Source organism: Danio aesculapii, chromosome 9 (genome assembly GCF_903798145.1).
Source record: "Danio aesculapii chromosome 9, fDanAes4.1, whole genome shotgun sequence".
In the NCBI taxonomy this organism is placed as follows: Eukaryota; Metazoa; Chordata; class Actinopteri; order Cypriniformes; family Danionidae; genus Danio; species Danio aesculapii.
Genome location: NC_079443.1, coordinates 41748856 through 41773336, shown reverse-complemented (window position 1 = coordinate 41773336; position 24481 = coordinate 41748856). Strand labels below are relative to the sequence as shown.

General features: G+C 34.3%; 1 protein-coding gene across 1 annotated transcript in view; it reads left to right on the top strand.

Annotated features, from left to right (window-relative positions):
• Window positions 1–21641, top strand: part of bard1 (BRCA1 associated RING domain 1) — a 49834-nt gene extending 28193 nt beyond the window's left edge. The window contains exons 6-10 of the mRNA XM_056464838.1: window positions 1788–1908; window positions 2079–2193; window positions 8000–8095; window positions 17518–17615; window positions 19941–21641. Coding sequence (XP_056320813.1) covers window positions 1788–1908; window positions 2079–2193; window positions 8000–8095; window positions 17518–17615; window positions 19941–20276 — 766 coding nt within the window. The 3' untranslated portion in view covers window positions 20277–21641. The remainder of the gene's footprint in view (window positions 1–1787; window positions 1909–2078; window positions 2194–7999; window positions 8096–17517; window positions 17616–19940) is intronic.
• Window positions 21642–24481: the final 2840 nt, after the last annotated feature.

Sequence of the window (24481 nt, the reverse complement as noted above, 5' to 3'; positions counted from 1 at the left end):
CGATCTACAGGGATTTTCATGCATAACCATCTTCATATTGAAACATCAATTTATTATCAGGTTGAAAGCAATTGTGCTTTTTAATGTTTATAGAAATAGCTACATTAATTCATGATTATTTTTTAAGCATTCTTTTAATTATTATAATTTAGCTTCTGTTGATCAATTGCATTGCTATTCATTGAATAAGATATTTTCATTCTTAGTTTTGATAAAAATTATACTTTATATTAACTCATCTTGATGGCTGCAAACAGTTATCTAGAACAAAGATCAGACACAAACACTGGGGCAAAGAATCCCATACGCTCGTAGCATCAAAAATCCAATTTCTTGCTACAGAAATATGCATGTATCATATTATACTAAACAAATATCATGAGTTTTGCCAGCTTCAGCAGTGTGCTGAAACAAATATTCTCATTTTAAGCTACTTGGAGTCTCATTGCAGTTCTGAAACCCTCACAGAAGCTAAATATAGATGGTTAACTTGCTTAATAAATAAAACGCTTCCTTTTACAAATAATACGTTTCCCAAGAAGATTTGTTTTAATATTGATTGCTGCTTAACCATATAGCCATCAAAACCATCCAACATAAATCTACACCACTTGACGACAGTCTTATTGCCTATACAAGTTTTAGGAACAACAAATAATAACTTCTAGTTGATCATTTGGTATCAGAAGTGACTTATGAAAGGCAAAAGCCTCTAGATTATGCTTATTTTACCAAAATAAAATATGATCATGCCTTGACTTTTAATGATTTAATTAGGACAGTAAGGTCTGACTTTGCTTAGACAAAAGTCTTGACACTTAACAGAAATAATGTACAGCATAGAATATAAAGACATGGTGCAGTGGAAGAAGAATTAATATTGTGTATGACTCCCATGAGCTTGGAGGACTGCATCCATACATCTCCGCAATGACTCAGATAACTTATTAATAGTCATCTGGAATGGCACAGAAAGCGTTCTTGCGGGATTCCCAGAGTTCATCAAGATTCTTTGGATTCATCTTCAATGCCTACTCCTTCATCTTACCCCAGACATGCTTAATAATGTTCATGTCTGGTGACTGGGCTTCCCAATCCTGGAGCACCTTGACCTTCTTTGCTTTCAGGAACTTTGATGTGGAGGCTGAAGTATGAGGAGCACTATCCTGCTGAAGAATTTGCCCTCTCCTGTGGTTTGTAATGTAATGGGCAGCACAAATGTTTTGATACCTCAGGCTGTTGATGTTGCCATTTACTATGCAGATATCTCGTATGCCCCCATACTGAATATAACCCCAAACCATGATTTTTCCTTCACCAATCTTGCCTGATTTCTGTGAGAATCTTGGCTCCATGCATGTTCCAATAGGTCTTCTGCAGTATTTTTAATGATTGGGATGCAGTTCAACAGGTGATTCATCTGAAAAATCTACCTTCTGACACTTTGCCACCATCTAATGTTGGTCAAAACAAGACCAGTCGACTTGACTTCTGATAAAATGCCATAAAGGCAGGATCTTGAAAGTACACTTTTGATCTATGAAATGACAAAGGGCTTCACAGCTATGCAAAAATAAATGCCCCAAAACAAATCAACAAACGGCAGCATTTTGTGAGGGTTATTTTTTTTGTTTCTTCAAGGCTGGTTGGAGTGTGCGTTCGATGCATTAGCAGGCTTAACATAACACATCTAGTCTATACACAGTATGTCAAGTTTGTCCTTGAAAAGATGTCATTTTCACTGCAGAGTGCTTTGCATCAACTATAGATATGTCTGTGTTTCTCAGTAATATCTTTGGCCTGCGGCCGGTGGATTATGCGCTGACTCCAGAAATGAAAGAAGTCCTAAGAGTGGCCCCAGAGGCATCACATCTCATAACAACGTCCTTAAGGCCCCCTGCAAGTAAGGTACATGACCCTAACTCTCCTCCCAGACAAATACTGTCGACAGACTCAATACAAACAGACAGAAATTGCTGGGATTATGTACTTGATGTTGTAAGTTGCTCGGAGACAGCATCTGTGGATAGCATAAATGCAAATGAAGTGTGCAGTATGGTTTATTTGTATTCCTGCAGGCTGCGGGCGGTGTGGTTCTGATTGGCAGTGAACTGACGCAGACTCAGCACAAGCAGATCAACAGAGCAGCTCAACTCCTTGGAGGAAAGCAGGCAAAGGCCTTTTCCAGTGCAGGTACATCTGATTTCAGTTCTTGTGTGAGGGAAAGTGTGGGCGATAGATCCGTATACTTGTATGATCCATCTCTAATAATTTTATATATCAAGTTGACAGTGTATACTATTGTTCATGATGTCTATAGGGTTAGTGTGGTTTTTGTTATGGTTTTTATTAAGAGTCTTTTGTTTTCTATTTTGAACGTTACTTTAGTCTTTAGGGTTACATTATCCTTCAAAATGCATTCTCTTATATGATGATTTGGTGCTCAAGAAACATTTCTTACTGTAATAATTGTTCAATTAGTGATGTATTTTTGTATATTTAAAAGAGATCTCAAAGGGATCGTTAAATTTGTAAGACTGTATAAATGTTCTTCAACATACTGTTAAGTAATTGTCTTTTTATTTCATTATTAAATATTATAGTTACAAATAAATACAGATATTTGCATAAATGTAAAATAGATGTTATTTTCTCTGAGATATTTCAACAGGAATCCTTTTATCAGGTTAATAAAGCCACATTACTTCAAAGTAAATAAAGACAAATATCATCCGACGCAAGTCATTACCTTTTACCAAATCTCTGTCACATTTGAGAGAATCAGAACTATGGAGCAAATCATTTTGAGCTGGATTGCATAGCCAACACACATTATGGGAGATTTAGTTTATAGTCAATACGTGATCTAAAACAAAACTTATTATAATACCTGGTTCACACCAAACACAAAGCACAATGTTGCAAATTTTCAGCTCTAGTTGAATATCTTGAACTTGCACAGATGATGCGATTTTTAAAGCAAATACTGCATGTTCATAGCAAAAACGTCATACTTTCCACGTCATTCGTGCCACCAAGGTTGTGTTGTCTTTGTATATAATCTACTTCTATGAAAACGTACATTTCTAATTATTGTGAAATAGAGTTTCACCATGGACACGAAGACCTGATTACGAGTACGTATCAAAAAGCGACATTCCACTGTCAAAATTACGTCACCACTGTCACAGGCATTAATAAACAAGCGAGAGCTGAATTAGTTTAATCGTTAATTTAAATTATGATTGATCACTGGATTTTGTGGAAATTGACATTCTTAATCCCAAGTTTTTTAAACAATTGATCAAATGGATTTAATTCATAAGAGGTCTCTTAAAAAATATTTACAAGCCTCTAGTAAGCATAAACCCTCAAATACTTAACTAATAGTATAATGGTCCATCTGTTCTGGATAAAAAAACAAAACAATAAACGTCATGTTAAAGTTAAACACCGTCAAATAATTCCTAGAGAAATTCTGTGCACGCTGCTTGTAATGTTTACTTACGTTATGCTAGGTCACATATCCTAAGAAATGACGAAAATGGATCTCAACCTCTATTACAGCTAATGATGGACATTTCTCAAAGAGGGAATAACAAAAATCTTACCTGGGACTGTGTGGGAGCTCGAGTGTCCAGCCATTTTGCTCGGCGAGAATCAGGATCTCATTACGCAAGGTGCACCGTTTGCGATCGATGGCTCTCGCTTGTTTATTAATGCCTGTGACAGAGGTGATGTAATTTTGACAGTGGAGTGTCGCTTTTTGATTCGTACTCGTAATCAGGTCTTCGTGTCCGTGGTGAAACTATTTCGTGTTTGTAAAGTACACCCACCGTACATTTATAAGTCGTATACAGACAGACCAAGAAAATGTTGCATCTGTGTCTGTTCTAATTAAAGATTTTGAAATTGTACCATCATAAAATTATCAGTACGTTCCGTTTTCTTTTACGTTTTTATAATTAGATGCGTGAATTTTATTTACACACCAAATATTTATGATTTTATTCCACAGGGGTCAGATTAGTTCACCCAAAACTGAAAATTCTGTCATGATTTACTTACTTGTTTCATACCTGCTTTAATTTCTTTGTTCTATTGAACACAAAGTAAGATATTTTGAAGTATGTTGGAAAAGGTTAGACTTCCTAAGTAGTTTATTTACTTGCTATGAAGACAGTGTCTACCATTTTTCAAAATATCTTCTTTTGTGTGAAACATAACAACAAAAAGCATAATGATTTGGAACCACTTGGATGAGTAAATTGTGAGTAAATGTTTATTTTTAAGTTAACTATCTCTTTATTGTGTCGTTTCTGATCTTTTTTTATTTAAACAGTTTCTAAATTGGTTCTGAAAAAATTTTATTATTATCATTAAGAAAATGGCTTGTATTCAATAGCCATGTAATACACATAGTTAATTTCTTTAGGAAATCCACTGAAAAAACTAATAAAAATACATCTTTCTTGTACATAATTTTTCATTTTAATTTGGTAGATTAAAGCTTATTTAAATATTAAAATAATTTTGACTGCAACATGAATTAAGTACCAGTGATGTATGCGGTAACAAAACAGTTTTACTTAAAAAAAATCTGCCCTCAACTTTAAGTTAATGGTTTAAGTACCTGTATTTGTGAAGTATTTTTTGTTGTTTTGAACTAAAGAATTCTTCACCCGCTCTGAGATGCAATGTTGGTGTCCGATTCTTGAACCAGCTGTTATTTTCTTTCAGTTGGCCAGTTGAATCTGTTCACAATGAACAATTTATTTTATTTATTTGTTTTATTTAACAGGGACAATGTTCATTAATCAACACTAAAACCTGTAAATAAGCCAGAGCTGGCCATAAGGTCTAATTTCCATCAGTTAAAAAAAAAACAAGGCAACCTTCCCCGCATCCACCACCTTCTTAGCCCATCATTAATTACACCACCGTTAATTACACCAATTCACTTGCTTCTGTTCTTGAGTCAGCAATTCACATTCAAATGATTCGATCATAGTGAGTCAAGTTCACTAATTCAAACGGTGAAGTCAGATCTTGGCTATTTCTCTATTCCAAAAATGCAGAGAACGGACCTGCGTTCTTGTGGAGACCAGTCTTGCCAGGTGTCCTCGGAAGAACGAACTCGGGAGACCGCGAGAACAGAGAACTCGTCCTTTGAGAAATGAGATGCTGCGTTCTTCCTGATGGTCACATGACCTTCACGCGTTTTTTAATGAAAAATTATTTAAACATTACAGCATTCATGCAACGATTTATTTATTTTCTTTCTCCTTTTCAAAATATATACTATGCATAAAAACATTATAAATATACATTGCACACTATAAATAAACAGATTTTAATACAAATTTCAGCAAACAAACACATTTAATATGTTCTTTTATTAAGATGTCCATGGTAATGTTTACTTTTACCGTTTCATTTAGGGAAACTCCTGAGGTAAATAAGTGATCTCTGAACTTTATTAATAAACCTAAATAAAATGCTGCACTTTACACCTCCAGTCGCAATGACTTCTGAGACTTCTAGAGCGAGATCGGTGCTCAAGTCTCCATCGGTGCATCCTCGATATCAAGAACACACCCAGAAAGTTTCACGCGTCCTCTGTTCTTGTGGTCTTGAGTATTGGAACTGAACTTTGGCAGCTGATGATGACGTTACACGAGAACTCGAGGACACAAGACCGCTGAAGAACGCATATTGAGAAACAGCCCAAGTCTCCAGTTAATGATTTACTGATTCTAATGGTTCGCTCATACTGAGGCTTCAGTTATGTTCACTGATTAAAATGATCTGATTAGATCAAGATTCTAGTCAATGATTCAGTGACTCAATTGATTTGCTCATAGTGGGGCTTCAATTCTGTTCACTGATTCAAACAATCCAGTCATATCAACTCTCCAGTTAATGATTCACTGATTCAAATGATGCAGGCGAATTAATTGACAACTCTTTAGTTAATGATTCACAAAGTTTTAGTTCAAATTTTTTAAATTATAATTTTCTTTTTACTTTCAATACTGAAATTACATGCAATCAATTACATTTGCTGTTGAATTGGAAAGGATTGAATTGAAAATGATTACTTTAATCAAGTAAAAAGTTTTTAAAAGGATTTCAAATCGCTATCACTGAATGGGCAGTGAGATATAATTTTTGTATACTAGCACAATTTTTTGACATGATAATTTTCAATCGTATACTAGTATAATTCATATAATCATGCAATGATAAATATAGTTAAATACACATCAGATCTTAAAGTTTTGTGTGCGTGTGTATGTGGGTGTGTCTGCTAAGGGAAGGATTGTTCAACACCATCTGGATGGCCAAAAAAAAAAAAAAATAGTTCAATGAAACAATGACATTTTCAGAGCGCTGAATTGAAGTGTCTCGTCTTTCTTCGCCTTTCTTCCATCACATTGAAGAGCTTTACTTCACATCCAGCTAGAACATAAGAGGGATATTATGAAATCATACATCATGAAACCAACACTTTCAGTGACAAATGCAGCTCTAGCTGAGTCTTTTGACTCCTCCAGAAATCACACCAAGAGACAAACAATATCTGCAGTGTCTCATCTTCTAAGCAATCAAAATCTGAAACTGAGTAGAATTAAAGTAATTGAAGCAGTTTCTCATACACTGCACATGCTGTAGCTGAACAAGGGCAAAATGCAATTTTCTCAAATAATGTAGGCTGTGCTTTTGTCACTCAAGTCGAGAGCTTTGGATTTTTATTTATTTTTTAAGGCTTGAAGTGAACCTTGGTGCTTCTGTATTTTGAAAGTGTCTTTTTTTAAACATTTTCATTGGAAATCGTGTTTTCCTCAATGTATTTAAATTTAATAATTAAACTGAAAATTAATAAACATGAAATTAAATAAACAATGATATAAAAAAACTTGAAATGTTGTGTTAAAAAAATCAGTGTAAATATGCAAAAAGTTAAAGTTATTAGAAGTAAATTATAAATAAAGTATACATTTATTTGAATTCTTTAATAAACAATATAACTAAAATATTAAATATTTAGCTAAGTTTTTTTAATCTAAATTAATACATAATATACTAATATTACATATTTTATTACATTAATAATACATTTATTTAATATCAATGCAGAATTATTATAATTTTACCTAATATGTTCATATTTATTAGAATTTTTATTAGAGTTGAATTTAAAATTTTAATGATAAGAATACAAGGTTTTGTACTTTTTTTATAAAATTTCTTTTCATATTTTTTTTCTTTATTAATTTTGGCTCATTTAGTCCTAGGTGTTTTGGTTCTTCAACTTGCACAATTTATTTCAGACAATTGAACGTTCATCATTTTAACTTTTTACTCAATTGAATTTAATTAATTGACCTATAATAATGCTGTTAAGCGATAACAAAAACGAACCAGTTAATAATTAAGTCTTTTTTCAAATTGCTTTACAAGGCAGCCTAATGCCATACAAATGGACCCTTTTCACAAGCCTGTTATAACGCGTTTAACGGTCATCATAAACTTAAATCCTTAAAAGTTTTTAATAATTTCTTTTTTTTTTTTAACTATGAACAATTATATGAATTTATGAATGTATTATATCATCTTTGTGTAAAATTACAAAAAACGAACTACCGCTCATGCGTGGTGTTTCTAATGCAGTGTCTATGGGCCTGAGAGTAAATTTGACCTTATTCTCTCCTCTATATTCTCAATTTTTTCCTTTTTCTGAAAGTCTTGATAACACCATCATGGAGTTTTTCTTTTATTATTTCAGGAAATAGGATTATAAAAAAATTATTTGTTTTACTCTCCTATTCACTGCGCTCCGTTTACCCAGCTTTGACGTCTTCTGCTGTTGAGAAACCTGGACATGTGAAAAGGGTCTATGATGATTATAAACAAATCGCCAGTCACATCTTTTTTTGATATTATTATTATTATTATTGTGATTAACTGCTTCCCTCTTTGATAAATGTTTCTCCAGTCACCCATGTGATTGTACCAGATGTACCCATCATGCCCTCTACGCTGACCACACTGCATGGCGTCCTCAACGGCTGCTGGATCCTCAACTTCAGCTGTAAGTGCACAGTAATGTCTTTAGATCGCTACAAATATTTATGATTATTTCACTTGAATACAGTACATTGAATGAGACAACTTAAACACACTGTGGAGGGATATTTAAAGGGATCTTTCACCTAAAACTGTCGTCGTTTACACCTAGGGACCTTTGCTTGTTCCAAACCTGTTTGGTATTGGGTTTTTCTCTGTAAGTCAATGTTTTTAGCTTTAATCAAAATAACTAGCTTTCATCAGAATAAAATAACTCTTAAAGGTTTGGAACAACTTAATGGAGAGGAAATGGGGTGAACTATCCCTTTTGGGTGAACTATCCCTTTTTATCACAGTTTTTTATACTGTACTTCGGAATATATGTAACTAATGAAATATGCTGCTGTGTTACATGTGTTTGGATTACTTCAAATAGGACTTCTCAAAGAAAACTACAACAAAGAAATTGTAGGTTGTTGTCCAGTTTTTGTCTTTATATTTAAAAGATTTAAAAGGGTTACTCATGTCTGGCAACAACCAGATGTGTTGTGTGGAGTATTTGCGCTGTGTGAAATGGGCAACAAACTTATTTCTATTAGCTAAACCAACTGAAATAACTATAAACCTAGCAAAGGTATTATTAATAATAATTGCACAGACTTGGTCGCCTTCCATACATGTGAAAACGGCCATTATTTTTTGATGCCACTGTGGACTTGGCATGTGGTCTTTGTCTCGTGAAATAATCAGCGCTGCATATTTCCATGCGTAAGATTTCTCACAGCTTCAGTTCTACAGTGAAAATCAATGCTTTTGAAGCTCTGTCCATTCATTTAGCCTCGATTCACACACATGTCTAGCTTTTTTTTTCTAGTTTTCTAGGAGCTGAAGTGCTTAGCCGTTCATGCATGCAGCCTAAAGCGATCTTTGGTCGCAAAACATTTCTTCTCCAAGCTATATAATTTGATATTTGTTGCTGTTAACATATTTGATATCCATCTTTAATATCCAAGGCCACAGCAGACTACACCTTTTGAGAATGGTTTGTCTGAATTATCTGCAAGTTCTGTTTTTATAAATGAAACAGTTGGTCTTCAAAAAGTCTGGGTTGTGGAGACGTTTTAATGCAGTATTGGTTTTGTGTTGTGTATTTTAATAGAAATTTGTAAAATTTATGGTAAAAAAATTGCAGCCGTGATTGCCAAAATGTTACAGTAAACACAACTTTTGCATTTTACGGCAAACTACTGATTTTCATAAATTTTTAGCATTAATACACCAATGTTTTGCAGTTATGGTTGCCAAAATGTTACTGTAAAAAATACAGTACATGAACAATTTTTTCATAAAATGCAAAAAAAAAAAAAAAATACTGATTTTCATAAATTGTCAGCATTAGTACACCAGTGTTTTGTAGCTGTGATTGCCAAAATGTTACTGTAAAAATACAGTACAAACAGTAAGCATTTTTTAATTTTACGGCAAACTACTGTTTTTCATTTTTTTTAGCATTAATACACCAGTGTTTTGTAGTTGTGGTTTCCAAAATGTTACTGTAAAAACACTGTACAAACAGTAAACAAAATGTTGACATTTTACGCCAAAATACTGTTTTTCATTTATTTTTAAGCATTAATACCAATGTTTTGTTGCTGTGGTTGCCAAAATGTAACCGTAAAAAGTACAGTACAAACAGTAAACAATGTTTACGTTTTATAGCAAACTACTGCTTTTCATTAATTTTAGGATTAATACACCAATGTTTTATAGCTGTGGATGGCAAAATGTTATTGTAAAAAATAAAGTACAAACAGTAAACATTTTTTATTTACGGCAAATTAATGTTTTTCATTAATTGTTAGCATTAATAAATATAATAAATAAAATTAATTAATTAATAAATAGCATTAATGTAAAATTACAGTAAACTATTTTTTTTTACATTTTATGACAAACTACTGTTTTTCATAACATTTTTTTAGCATGTTAACATCTACTGTACATGCCAAAAGCAGGTAGGGATGAGAAAGTCATATGACCAGCAATACTCATCATCACAGACAACTTATCCACATACAGGGAAGCTCGGTGTCATTCACCTACTAAACACCATTATGGTAAAACATATGAAAAGAAAGCAATGCAATTAACATAATTTATTAAAATTAGATGTAATATAAAACTATATATATATATATATATATATATATATAGCATACATAGCTGATGACAAAAATAAAAAGAATCATAGTAACGTCAATAGAAAGCATAAAGCAGCGAAGTGTCATGCAGGGAATTTTGGAGAAGTAAATTTTATATATTAAGGAAACTTACTGTTAACTAGGTTACAAATTTTAACTGTGACCTTCTTTTTTTTTACACCGTTCAAACTGTTTTCACAACCAGTGTGTGTTTTATAATAATATTTTTATAATTGTTAGCAAAATTATATGTATTAATTATCTCATCATGCTGAAATAAGAGTTATATGTAGAATGAGAATAATGAAAACATTACAGGAAATACATCTTATTTTTATAGCAATAATTGTATATTATTATTATTATTATTATTAATATCTTAAAAATTGTACAAAAATGTTTTAATATTAACTCTGTGTATTATTTTATAAAGTATGATTTTGATTTAGAGTACTGCAAATATTGCACCCTATTGGGTCCCACTTTATATTAAGTGGCCTTAACTACTCTGTACTTGCATCAAAAAATAAATACAATGTAATTACTGTGTTCATAATGTATTCCAGAATACACTACTGGTGCCTTTGAGGTGGGATACAGGTAGGGTTAGTTACCGGCTTGGTGGTATGGGAAGGTTTAAGGGTGGGTTAAGGTGTAATTATTTAATTTTAAGACATTTATTATTAGGTGTAATTACATGCATATATTTAGTCAGTAATAAAAACACGTATTTACACAAGTACATTGTAACAAATTATTAATTTCAGTGTAAGTACATATTAGTTAAGGCCACTTAATATAAAGTGGGACCAAATATTGCAATACCTCAGCAGCAGTAGTACAGAATGTTACCTTTTTATTATACAGACATAAAATTCGCAGCTTTATTTTTCCAAATTAATCTCAGTGTGACTTTATAGCCAAATTGTGCCACCATAAAATAAACTCAAGTGGAATAATGAATAAGTGTAGATCATTTATATTAGCCGCATGTCAGTGTTGAGCCTCAGCGTTTCTCTTTGTCTCTGTGGCTCTCCATGGCTCAGTGCATCACGGTTCACTGCCCATGAGTGTGTGAGCTGAGCTGCCAGCGCCACCGATCCACACACACACACACACTGAGCTCTCTCATCATCGTGAATCTAATTAGCTAATATGCTAATGCTTCTCTGATGCTGGGCTAACAACCTGGCCCTATCGTCCAGAGAGAGAGAGTCAGATTAACCCCGGGACGCAGCGTTCACACCGCCACCGCCCTCACGGGGTCCGGGGAAATGAACACTGTAATTAAAGAGGCAGAGGAAGTGCAATTACAGCTCATGATTACTGTGGAGAATTGTGTGTGTGTGTGTGCGCCTATAGGTGCTCTAGTGTTGTGATATTATAGAGCTGCGCTGGATGTACTGTAAAGGTTGCAGTGGAGATGGAGGAATATTAATTCTGCTAATGGCTCAGCATCACACTGACACAATGTAATGCACCGCTTTAGAGGGGTCATGACATTTGAACTCAAATTAGCCTTGATTGTTTGACTTGTAAGAGGTTTTTGTTGCGTTTAAACATCCTGCAACATCCACACTTAAAATGGTCCCCGGAGTTATAAATAAAGCATTATTTAATCATTTTGTAAAAACAACTTTGTGGCATGTGATGCCACGGTGGTACATAGACTCCACTAAGTGGAGGCTCCACTCAATGGCAGACATTTGCCTACACTAGAATAGAGTGCCATGTTGTGTCAAGAGCAAATGGAAGCGGTTATAGACCTTTTTCTTAGAACGCAAAATTACCCATTATGCTTTGCATGTATGCGCAAGGAGGATGCTAAGAACTTCCGGTCGTCAGCTGATGCGTACAAAGAGTCGGACAGCTTTGAAACAACAGTTTTAATCTATTTTACTTACTTTTAACATCATTGAACTAATACTGTTGTTGATCAGCAAAACCTCTTGCACTGGTCATTTAAAAAATGCAATCTAAAAGGATGGAAAACAACTGCTGTGAGGCAGGCCCTTGTTGTCAGACGGCATCTTGTGCCGTTTAAATGGAGCCTCGTCATCGCAAAAATTTTCTATTTTCTAATTTCGTCGCTAAATCATTTTCTCTTTCTTTCAAATATATAACCAACCCAAACAATGTAGTTCACCAAAATTTTTGACACACATAGCCTGTACTGTCCCACTAACACATTGATTTAAAGGGCACCTATGGTGAATAATCTACTTTTCAAGCTGTTTGGACCGACGTGTGTGTAGGTATATTGTGTATACTGTCATATTGGGGTGAAATAAACACACCCAGTCCTTTTTTTTTTTTCAATTTAACAGCATAAAAATGGTGGACCAATTGGAGAGGTTTTCAGACCGACCGCAACTTGACATCGGAGTGCGGTCCCCCGCCCACCAAATTGATTGACAGCTGAGTATTAACATGTCTCCGTAATAATGCGTATAATCATATCAACAAGACAGGACGTGCGCAAAGCAACCGGGAATAAAAGGTCTGTTCAGTTTGCTAGGATCATCAATCATCATCAAATATGATCAAGAGTAAGTTTTACAAGTTTAAAATGTTTTAAAACAGCGCATGTGTGTAATGAATTATAGCGATTCACTTCATGTTCGCGTGTCAAAACAATTATAAAAGACGACGCTTCCATCCTGGTTTATTGACGTTAAATGAGGTTTATTTTGTACATTAACATAACAGATCTCCATACAGCAGTGGATATTAACCTGTATCCTGTCACATTTGCATGCAAAAAGAGTGCACGCGCGCGCACGTGTGTATCTGTGTGTGTGCGTGAACTTTGTAATGACATTGTGTGTGACTCGGAGCAACTCCACAACAAATGCATCGAATACTCATGGTAAAGTTCTTACTGTTGTATTTCTCACAAACGTTACACGAGATCTGATTCCTTCTTGTCTGTCTGTTGTCTGAGGCAGCAGAGGGAGGAGGCACACTGACAGGCTCGTGGAAACGGTGGCCGTGAAAGACTAGCCTTAAAGGCACAGTTCACAAAAACAGCTACCTGATGGTCAGAGTTCAGACATCTCGTCAGGTTTAGTTGAAATATATTATTGAGTATCTGCATAGCAGTGAAAGCTGATCCCATGTCTTCTAATAATGTCTCCCAGGGGTAGCATGTATATTGGAAACGGTAAAGGCATCACTTACATCAGCGATCATCAGCGATCACTTACAGCCAGTGAGAGAGCAGCATCCACTAGCATGCGTACCTGCAGGACAGCAGGAGGTTGGGAGGTTATTTGGACCCAAGAAATGGAGGAAAAACTAGTGGAAATTTGGCAGGAGCACTTGTGTCTGTTTGACGTGTCATATGAGCCATACCACAACCGAGTCGAAAAGAAAACATTTTAAAGAAATTAATTCCCTTTAAACCCAGGTGAGCAAAATAAGTACATTTTCTACCCCACTAAAGGTTTCTTTCTCATTATGTAGTTGTTAACAAAATATATACTACATGACCTCGAGTTGTTTCCTTGTCACTTCTCGTGTGTTTGGTTGCGAGGCGTAGTTTGGACAAAGTTGTCGGCGATTCTTCCTATTTTAAAGCCATGCAGTGTGAAACCTTCTGTCGCGGAACGCTAGCCCAGATAGTCATGCAATGTGAAAACATCTGTGACACGTCTTCTTCATACTTCACGACTAAATCATATAATAATAATTCTGACTTATATATAAATATATGCTTATTTGTCACTCTGCTCTTCTGTTCGGTGCCATCTAGCGACCGAATAATGTTTTTGTTTCTAATTGTTCAGTTTTGTAGCAATTAGCTATGTAAAAAGCAGGATAATGTATGTCCTGCTGGTTTTCACAGAATAAAACCATTTATTCAATTTTGTGTCTGGCTGCTCAAGCTTGTTGGGATTTATTCTGCGAGAACAACCAGCAGGATGTTTATCATCCCTTAGACTTCACAAGGCTGCATAGTCAGTGATAGCAGTGTAATGTGTATGTTAAATATTAATAAATAATAATAAATGTTAAATATTATATATATAGAGAGAGTGCTCAGCATGAATGAGTTTTTATTATTTTTTCAGCATAAATAGCCAATAATTTTTGGCTATTTAAACAACTTTTTTTTTTTTTTAATTAAACATTTATGTTCATTAAAAATAAGATTGTGGTCTCGTAACATCTTTAGGTATAAAAAAATAATACGTTTTAAATCAAGCTAATTATTGCAAAAAAAAAAAAAAAAAAAGACGTACACAATTTCACAAAATTGTTTATTTTTAGTTTTTCTTGATTTCTCCTGTTTATAAATATATTTTGCAACATATTCATTTGGGTGTACTAATTTGTCTACTGCTATCTTAAGTTATTTTGGTAAATTAACTGTAGTTTTGGTTTTAGTACAGACTGATCTAATGTATATGCACAAATGTACAGTATTATTTTAAAGTATCCTATAGAAAATATATTCTATTCTATAGCGTTGTCCACCCCACTGACTTCTGTTCTATTCTATTATTTTATATTATATTAAAATAAATTTAATTAAATTACAAAGCATTGTCCACCCCACTCACATATATTAAGTTATGTTTTGTTATGCAGTAACAGATCTTTGCAGTCCTTTAAACTGCTTCGTATGTATTTTTAGACACTCTACTAGATGCCCATTTGTTTTCACTTGTCCTTTTTCTGTCATCGTTCTCATTGAAACAGCGGATAGTCGCAGCCTGCTCTTCTACAGCTCTTCAGTCAAGAAACAGCCATTTCAGCCAGACATACAACTAGGGCAAACCGAGCAGAACGCTATCAAATAGTTGTAAACAAGTTCAGCCGTTGAAAAAGAAGGTTTGTGATGGAGGATTTGATTTTTTTTCTTTGCGAAGCAGCAGCTGTATTTTGGTCCTCCTTGTGCGATGGAGAGATCACTTGTAGTATATTGTGCTGAAGACCCTTTGTGAAGAATTTTACCTGACAGAAATGAATAAAAAGATTGTTTTCAGCCTTGTGAAGAAAGAGAGAGAGATCCATGATCACCCCCAGCTGTGCATCTTCCTGCCCGGAAAGTCTTGTCCTGCTCTGTTACTTCTCCCAAATGAAAGTTGTAACACAGCAGAAGGCTTGCAGAATTTAAGTGCACGTTGCATCACTGCTGGTGTACATATTTGCCATGAAACTGCAGACTTCTTTTGCGGTTAAAAGAATAGTTCACCCGAAAATCTCAGACTTCCCAGTCTCATATGCTGTTTTTGTCCATTCATAACCCTGATTCATATATTAGGTGATATATTTCCTTACAGGAAAATGTTCAAAGTATGTACTTTTAACATTACATAGGAAAGCAATAATAAAATGATATGCATGTGCTTTAAAACTTCTTTAATATGCGTTTCCTTAAGTAGCACAATTAGACATTTACAAAGTGGTTTATTACAAAAAATGAAATGTATGTATTGAGTAATGTGTTAAATTGTCTTTCTTTTTGTGATAGGACAGTTCAGACAAAAGCTATAACAGTTTATGCTGCATTAAATGCCAAAAACCAGTGTTAACCAGGAAATATTGCATAAAACAATAGCAAAGATTTAAAGGGGTTCTGCTTTACTTGTTCTGGCTACTCATTCAAAAATGTGAAGAATATACAACAACCAATAACATATTGCACTGTAAATACCATAATGTGCTACTACTCAGTGTCATAAATAGTCATTTGTATGCAATCTTTTGGGATGCCTGTGCAGTTTTTATTGATTGTGAACCGCTCTCAAACCACATATCACAAGCTTATCGGAATCTGCAAGTCTGTTTATATGTGTTAAAAATGATCTTTCTGTCCTGTGATAGGACAGCAAAGACAGAAGCTACTACTTTGTTGAAATAAATGCCAGATGTAGATGTAGAATGTTTTGTAACCACAATGGCAATATTAAACAAGAGAAAAATCTACTTTATGCATTATGCGGATATTACAATGTAAACACCATAAAGTAAACATTGCTCTAAACACTCGACAGTAAAGGTTTGGCTTTAAATATACAGTGCTCCTCTGTATGTAATAAGATCATGGCCTTTTGTAAGGTAATAAGTTGTCTTGTGATGCCTGCTTTTTATTTCCCAAATTTAAGACCACTTAAAATAGTAATTTAGCACATTTAATTTCAAGATTAGAAAAATATAATTTCAAGATAAGAAAAATAATGTATCAATATTTAAAAACATTATAAATATATATATATATTTTTTATTTATTTATTTATTTATTTATTTATTTATTTATATATATATATATATATATATATATATATATATATATTTATTTATTTATTTATATATATTATTTATATATATTATATATATATATATATATATATATATATATATATATATATATATATATATATATATATATATATATATATATATATATATATATATACTTTTTAAAATGTTGATACATTATTTTATTTTGGTGAAAACAAATATATCTAAGTTTTATAAATTAGGACTTTTTTTTGTTTTGAGCAATCATATTTGTTTGAGCAATCATAAACTGTGTGAGGATTTTAAAAGCATTTAGGCTTAAGAAACTACCGTTTGTAACTGGCAAATTAAAAAAACGATTAATTTTATTGAATTGTTTATTAAATGTAGACTATGCAGTATTATATTTACATTTGATTATTCAGAGACTGTATGCCTGGATCCAGTTCAACTCTTTGGAAAACAATAAAATGCTGTTTATTTATTTATTTTTATTGATTTTATCTATGCTTGTAGACAGTTTCTTATATAATCTATGCATATGCACTGCCCTACAGAATCATCCCAATCAATGTTTGCAAATAGTTATGCAACTGATCTAGTGAAACTGTGTTCATTTGCAATTTATGTCGTAGAATAAAAAAATCATTGCTGACTTTTCCAATATTGTTCAGCCCTAGATTGGTCTGCGTTTGAAGCTTTGACGTATTTAAATGCTTCAATTATGATGTATTAATACTTTTCCCTCCTCTTCCCATATTGGGAGTGTGTTTGTTTGTGTGTGTTTTGTTATATAATTAATGTTTTTGTATTAGATTCTATTAGATGACTGAATTATCTAAGGAATTAATAAACTAACTAACTAACTGTATGGTATATCAAATGAGTTATGACTTGAATTAACTAGTACACAGATGTGTTATGCATTATGCTGGTTAAACCACTGAAGTGTCGCTGATAAGTTGTTGTGTTTTGTGGCTCTTTCTTTTTTTTTCAGGGCTGAGCTGTAGCCTGCAGGCAGGCAGCTGGGTCGAGGAGAGCGGGTACGAGGCAGGTGACGGACCCCTGCGTGCCCGCGCCAACAGAGGCAGCCTGGTGAGTGACAGGCCAACATGCCGAGGGTCTAACAGTTATCGACACATTTTCCTCTCCAGAGAGGACGAATAATGGCTGAGTGAAACCCTCTCCTGGTCCTGCTCTTTAATGGTCTCTCATTGTCAATCTGCCATGTTGATCTGCTCTCCTTCGGGCTGGCTTGGCTTTTATTACCGGCTGTGCTGTGGATTGTGGCTTGTTTAGAAAGTCAGTCACTTCCCAGAGGACAGGGAATTCAAAGGGAGACTTTCTGAGAGGACTGTGCATTGTGAGACAATATAGGGCACCGGTGATCTCCCTAGGCCACTGTTTAGGGCTCAAATCCAATGCAGCGAAGAAGCCAAGCTTGGCGTTCTGCTCTGTTTGCTAAGAAGACTGTTGATGCAGCCCACCGCTTCTCCGCGGTTTACAACAAATACCACAGGAGTTAGGATGTGGTGTAGAGTGAGGTGTTATTTATTAATATAACTTGTTAAAGTGATAATTCACCCAAAAAATAAAGTCTGCTGTGAATTTAGTTTCTATCAGGCCATCCAAGATGTAGATGGCTTTCATGTAGAACTTTATAGAAGGTAATGTTTTCAGGGTGCCCTTAAAATCTTAAAATGTCTTAAATTTAAAAAATTTGAGGGCTTATTAAGACTCACTTAAAGGTCTTAAAGGTGTAGAGATACCATAATATTAATTAATTCATTAATTCATTTTCTTTTCGGGTTAGTCCCTTTATTAATCTGGGGTCTCCACAGTGAAATGAACCGCCAACTTATCCAGCATATGTTTTACGCAGTGGATTCCCTTCCAGCTGCAACCCATCACTGGGAAACATCCATACATCCTTATTCACACACATACACTACGGACAATTTAGCTTACCCAATTCACCTGTAGAGCATGTCTTTGGACTTGTGGGGGAAATCGAAGCACCCGGAGGAAACCCACACCAACCATTTTTTATTTTCAAGATCTGAGGTTAACCATCTGCTGCTGCTTTCAGTATTATGGCAATAAATGTCATGTAAAATGGCATACAAACTCACATTGTAAGCATTAAACACTGAATAAAGCACATGATCATTGTCAGTTTTCTGTAGTTCAGCTGCAAGTAATCGAAGTCGCTTCTAATATGTCAAAATGAGGTGTTGGTTAGAACAACAGCTCCTTTTAATATGAAAAATATTCCTTCTATCGCGTGCCGTTGCTTGTATATTGAACATGGTTTAAATCAACATTTACGCTCTGGTCAATACTCGCTCGGTCATCAATCTGGCAACCTGCGCTTGCGTTAATATTGATCCAGGAATGCAATACCTTGTTCAACCACTGGGTGTCAAACTTGCATACTGCACCTTTAAAGGTGACCTATTATGCAAAACTCATTTTTATAAAAGGTTTAAGCAGAGTTGTGTGGCAACTGTGTGTGAATTTAACCAGCATCTAATGGTAAAAATTAATTCTATTTTCATAATCCCACTTAATAAAAGCAGTCTGCAGAAACACTCCCTTTGTACATGTCATCAGAGGGAGAAACCCACCCGTTAGTGATGATCTCTCCCTTATTAGCGTAGACTGCCAGAGTGAGAAACAGCCGTCCATCATTAGAGTTTTCAACGTGATTTGATGATTATTATGTTTTTAGTGAGTATCATCATCCTCAAGTGAAGATATTTTTAATGAATTTAACGTCTCAGTAAATAATCTCTATAGTTTATTGAAATATTTCATTTGGTTGCTTTGTTTTTAATAGATTTGTTCAACCTATTTTGTTGAACTAGGTTAACTAAATTAAAGGCTTAAATAGGTTAATTGGGCAACTAGGCTAGTTAGCTTAATTAGGCAAGTCATTGGACAACAGTGGTTTGTCCTGTAGCCAATTTTAGGCCTAAAATATTGAACTTTTAGATTGTTTCAGCTAAACTAAAAGTAATTAACTTTTCTCCAGAAGAAAAAATATATAATTAGAAAAACTGTTAAACATCACTAGGAAAATATTTGAAGAAGAATTACAATTTCAAAGGAGGGCTATATATTATAGTTTTAATATATATTTAATTTTCTAATAAGAAATCTCAAGGCTGTATTTGTTTGATAGTAAAAAAAAACCCATTACAATGTAAAATTCTATGAGGCAATTGTGTATTCAAAACAGATTTGTATTGTAGTGTGACCTAGTCAACTTCCACACTATTTTCTCTATTATTTCCTCTATTAATTTAACAAACGAGATGCTGATAATAGTCACCAATTAGAATGCCATAAATAATCTTTTCACCTACTGTATATTGATGCTTTGTATACTAAACTGCTCATCTTCTCATCCATCTTTAGCTGCCTCCACTCTTTGACGGTTGCTTTTTCTACATGCTGGGCTCCTTCCGCAAACCACCAAAAGATGAACTCCTTCAGTTAGTGAAAGCAGGAGGAGGTCAGCTTCTGAAACGCCAGCCCAAACCTGACAGCGACGTCACACAAACCCTGAACGCAGCGGCCTACCACGCTCAGGCCGGATCAGACCAGGTTCTGTGCACACAGTACATCCTATACGATCCTCAGAGCTTCTACAAGCCCCAGAAGGTCAGGTTAGGTAAGGTGTGGTCAGCCCCATCCACGTGGCTTCTGGATTGCATAGCTGCCTTTCAACTCTTGCCCGTGCCGGAGCCCTAAACGCATTCATAGCATCAAATAACACCATTTTTCTGCATAAGAGAAATGAGGTTTTATTCTTATCTGGAGATGGAGACATCATAATTGCTGTGTTTTCATCAGGCTTTTGTGTGAAGGGCCTGTCTATTGCCTGAAGATTTTTCTCAGGAGAAAAAAAGTGCTTGCATGCTTTTTAGAGTCTATTGTACGTGTCCTTTTTTTTTCCAGAGCCAAATTATGCCATCCGAAAGCTTGAAAATTATAAAAACGTTCACCATTGTTTGGAGACATGACCTATTTCTAGCACATTTGTGTTCAAAGCGTTCAGAGATTTTATATTGCCCTAGACGAAACTTACATCTTCATCAGACTTTTAAATGCAAGGCTTTTGTTTGAGAAAGCAAAGGGTATTCTTGTGGTCAGGATAATGGGATTCTGGTTTTCTTCGCTTTAACGGGTGGCTTTTAGAATAGATGAGGAGAAATACCCAAGTAGCAATTATTTCTCAAGCAAGTTTTTGTTTTCTTTGCTCTGTGTTTCTGCAGGGGTTAAAAAAATGAAAGATTTCTGGTCCTTTTTGGCCGTCTCCCAAGACGCGGCTTTCAATGGGATTAGTCAGGGATGCTCCTAATTGCTATTGATTGCTGTGAGCCGCATTAAATTGCTTCGCCCTCATCCTGCAGGGACGTGGAGGGAGGCAATTAGTGGTGTGGACAGGGTTTTGTGGGGTGATTAATTGGAGGGTATTGAGGGTCCTGTGGGTAGAGGGAAACACGCACCCAACTCTTAACACCTGACTTTGCAAACTTTATCATTGCGCCGTTAAGAGCTTTCAAATGCACTTTTACAAAGCAATGTGTTCAGACAGATACAATCCTGAGGGCAAAGTTTCTCATTATGTGTTGTTTTTGCCCAGTGTTGGTTTTTATGTTGCTTCTAGTTTGCAGATTATCTGAAAAAATCTTGTGAATGTGAATCCTGACTTTTCTCTTTCTGGAAATTTATATTAAAGTGAAAGACTGGGGATCCAGCTTTATAATTATGGCCTTGATTCACGGCTCTGTCTTGCAGAGACTGTTAAGAAAATGAAAGTAAAATTAAATCTTAGTCTTTTTTGTGTCTTTAAATCTTTGATGCTAAACAAGTATTCTTCACTATAGCAACTGCATGATGCAATTCCGGTTTGAAAGTGTAACGTCTCAAAACCTTGATTAGTTTTTCTTCTACATGTTCATTCCAGACTGATTCAGACATGTCTGTTTATCTTCATTATTAATTACCTACTGTTTTTGGGTAGTTCAGACATCTTGTGAGCAGTGTTATTGTAAGTTGACTAAAAAAAAACAGACATGTATTTTTGTTATTTTTGAAATAAATGTAAACTGTTATGCACTTATGATATCAGTTAGTTGCCAATGTGTCATAAAAAAACTGTGGTATTAGAAGTTAATAACTGAGAATATAAAAAAAAAAACAAAAAAAAAACAATCTGGCTATTAATAAATCTAATAGCATTAAATGAATATTGTTGGGCGGGCAGGTGAGACATAAGCTTTTTTTTTTGCCGCAACACACACATTAACTATGGACATTACTGATTACATGCTGAAAGCCATAATTGTCATAAACAAATTAAGACACGTGGAGTATTCTTATTTTAGTCGCATTGTTGAAGTGCAGTCCAGACATGTAAACATCGCAATCAAAATAGTACCGCCATTTAGGATTTTTAACCACATTTTGTCACAGGATATTCCATACACACAGGGTTGTTTGACACTATTCTTTGCACTTACCAAGTCAGTAAAGAACCACAGGTCACACACATCTCCGAGTTCACGCACGCACACACATACACACAGTGAACTCCTGGAGACTCACACACTTCAGCATCATCACCAAACACATGTTATGCTGTCCGGGAAAAGCTGACGTTTTCATTTCATTAGGCTTGCGGTATAAAATTACATTAAAACAACTTTTTCTTATCAGTTGAGTCCTTACTTTATACTCACATCAAGGAGCTCAAAGTTTGTCACAGGAGCACGAGTGAAATATTGCTGAATAAAAGTGAAACATGAAAAATTGCTGAAAAATGACTAATTAGATTTGTAAAATTTAATTTGTGGAAAGGAGTTTTATTTCTTATTTGAAATTCTACAGGGGAGAAGCCAGTCAGTAGAAATTGGAGCTAAATGTTTTGCGGTGTTTGCGTGACCTTTACTGCATAGGACTCATTAAATTAGAACTGAAATAATATTCATTACTAGTTGACTTAAAAAAAGCAGCTAAATTGTTTTGCAGTTTGTGATTTAAAAAAATAATAATTTTTTCTTATTTTTTTCTTTCAGTTTAAATATTTTCCATTTATATATTTCATTTATCTATAAAAGTATAAAAGGATTTTCTATAAAAGTGTTAAATCTTGTTTTGTCTCGTTCTCGTGAAGCCAATCGTGCATCTTGTCTCATAGCATGGAGTAAGCATCTCGTCACACCCCTAATATATATATATATATATATATATATATATATATATATATATATATATATATATATATATATATATATATATATATATATATATAATTTATGTATAAATAAATATACATTTTAAAAGAATATATTTGTAAATCTAGAGTAGTCTTAATTACCATTATTTTAAAATATCAATTAGAAAAATTAATCTTCGTTTACATTTTTCATTATCGCATTATAATAAAGTAAAAAAAAATATATATATATTTTGCTTGAATAAATTTAGTATTATTAATAAGTAGTATTATTATATCTAATTATATGCTTATCAGAACTGAAAAATATCTACAAAGAACATCTTTCTGACTGTTTTCCCCCTCACATGAGCACACGAATCATTGCTGCCTGTTGATTAGATATAACACGACAAATAAACTCAATAAAGAAACCCCAGTCCCCTGTACTGCCAGCATCAGGTTAGATCCTTACTTTAATTAAAGTCTCCTCTTACTTAATTATATATGATCTTATTAGCCGCATGAGCCCTTATAACTAATAACATTTCCTGATAACATTAACCCAGGACACAGTTTAAAGAACAAATGACGTCTAAACAGTGCTTTTCCAAGCCGGTATTGTGTCTGTCCATGAGTATTGGAAGCTGTTCAGTTCTGGCTTCTCTTGCTGCTGTACTTACTGTACGATAAAACTTGCACTTGTTCAATAGCTTTTAGGGCGCTGTAGGATTTCTCTCTGCCACTTCCTCCTGTTGAATCAGCACTTTAATGCTCTCTCAGACAATGATGGATGAGTAAACCTGTGCTGGAGTTACAGTAATGGTCTGAGTTCCTCTCTTTCCCGCTCTTTAACCTCAGCGTGGCGTCTGTTTTCTTAGCAGTAGCAGAATAAAGTGAACATGTGCCCGGCTCTCCCTGTGACACAGGCAATGTGATGTTTCCACGCTGTAAACGAATGGCTGGTTTTAAAATACTGTCCTGTCAGCGTTCAGGAAGTGCTCATGTCTGCAGTATCAGAGATGGCCTGTGCATCTGGCTGGAGACGAGCTGCTTAGATATGCTTACAAAAAGACTGGAGGAAAAAAGAGAGAGAAAGAGAGAGAGGCTTTCTTTTTTTTTTTTTTACTGTATAACACTTTTTTTCGGTCTATTTAACAAAATAGTTTTGTCTTCATAAATAATACACGTTTTTTAATCCTCTTTCTAACTCTGAATTCAGAATACACATTAAACGCTTTGATATATTTACATGTTTATACAGTTGGAAGGGCACCTGGGCTTTGTACTGTCCCGTAAAATGATAATAATAATAATAAGTAATATGAATTTCTGTGTTAAATAATAGCACTTGTTAAATAAAACATACCTTTGAGAAAAAAAAAATAGGTTGAAATGAATAGTTCACTGAGAAAAACAGAAAATACATTGTCATCATATGTTTACACACCTCTTTCTTTCCCTGACATGTATGATTAAAAAAAAAAAAGTAATAGTTTTATTTGCAATGGGAGATCCAAATGAATTGGATTGAAATGCATCAGATTTAGTTGCGGAATCAATTAGATTTTGGTGTCTTGATTCAATAAAGAAAATACAACACAAATGATTGGACATCTCACTTTAGCTTTCGTCTACATATTAGAGTCTTTTTGTCATGTACAGTTGAAGTCGGAATTATTAGCCCGCCTGAATTATTACCCCCCCCCTGTTTATTTTTTTTCCCCCAATTTAT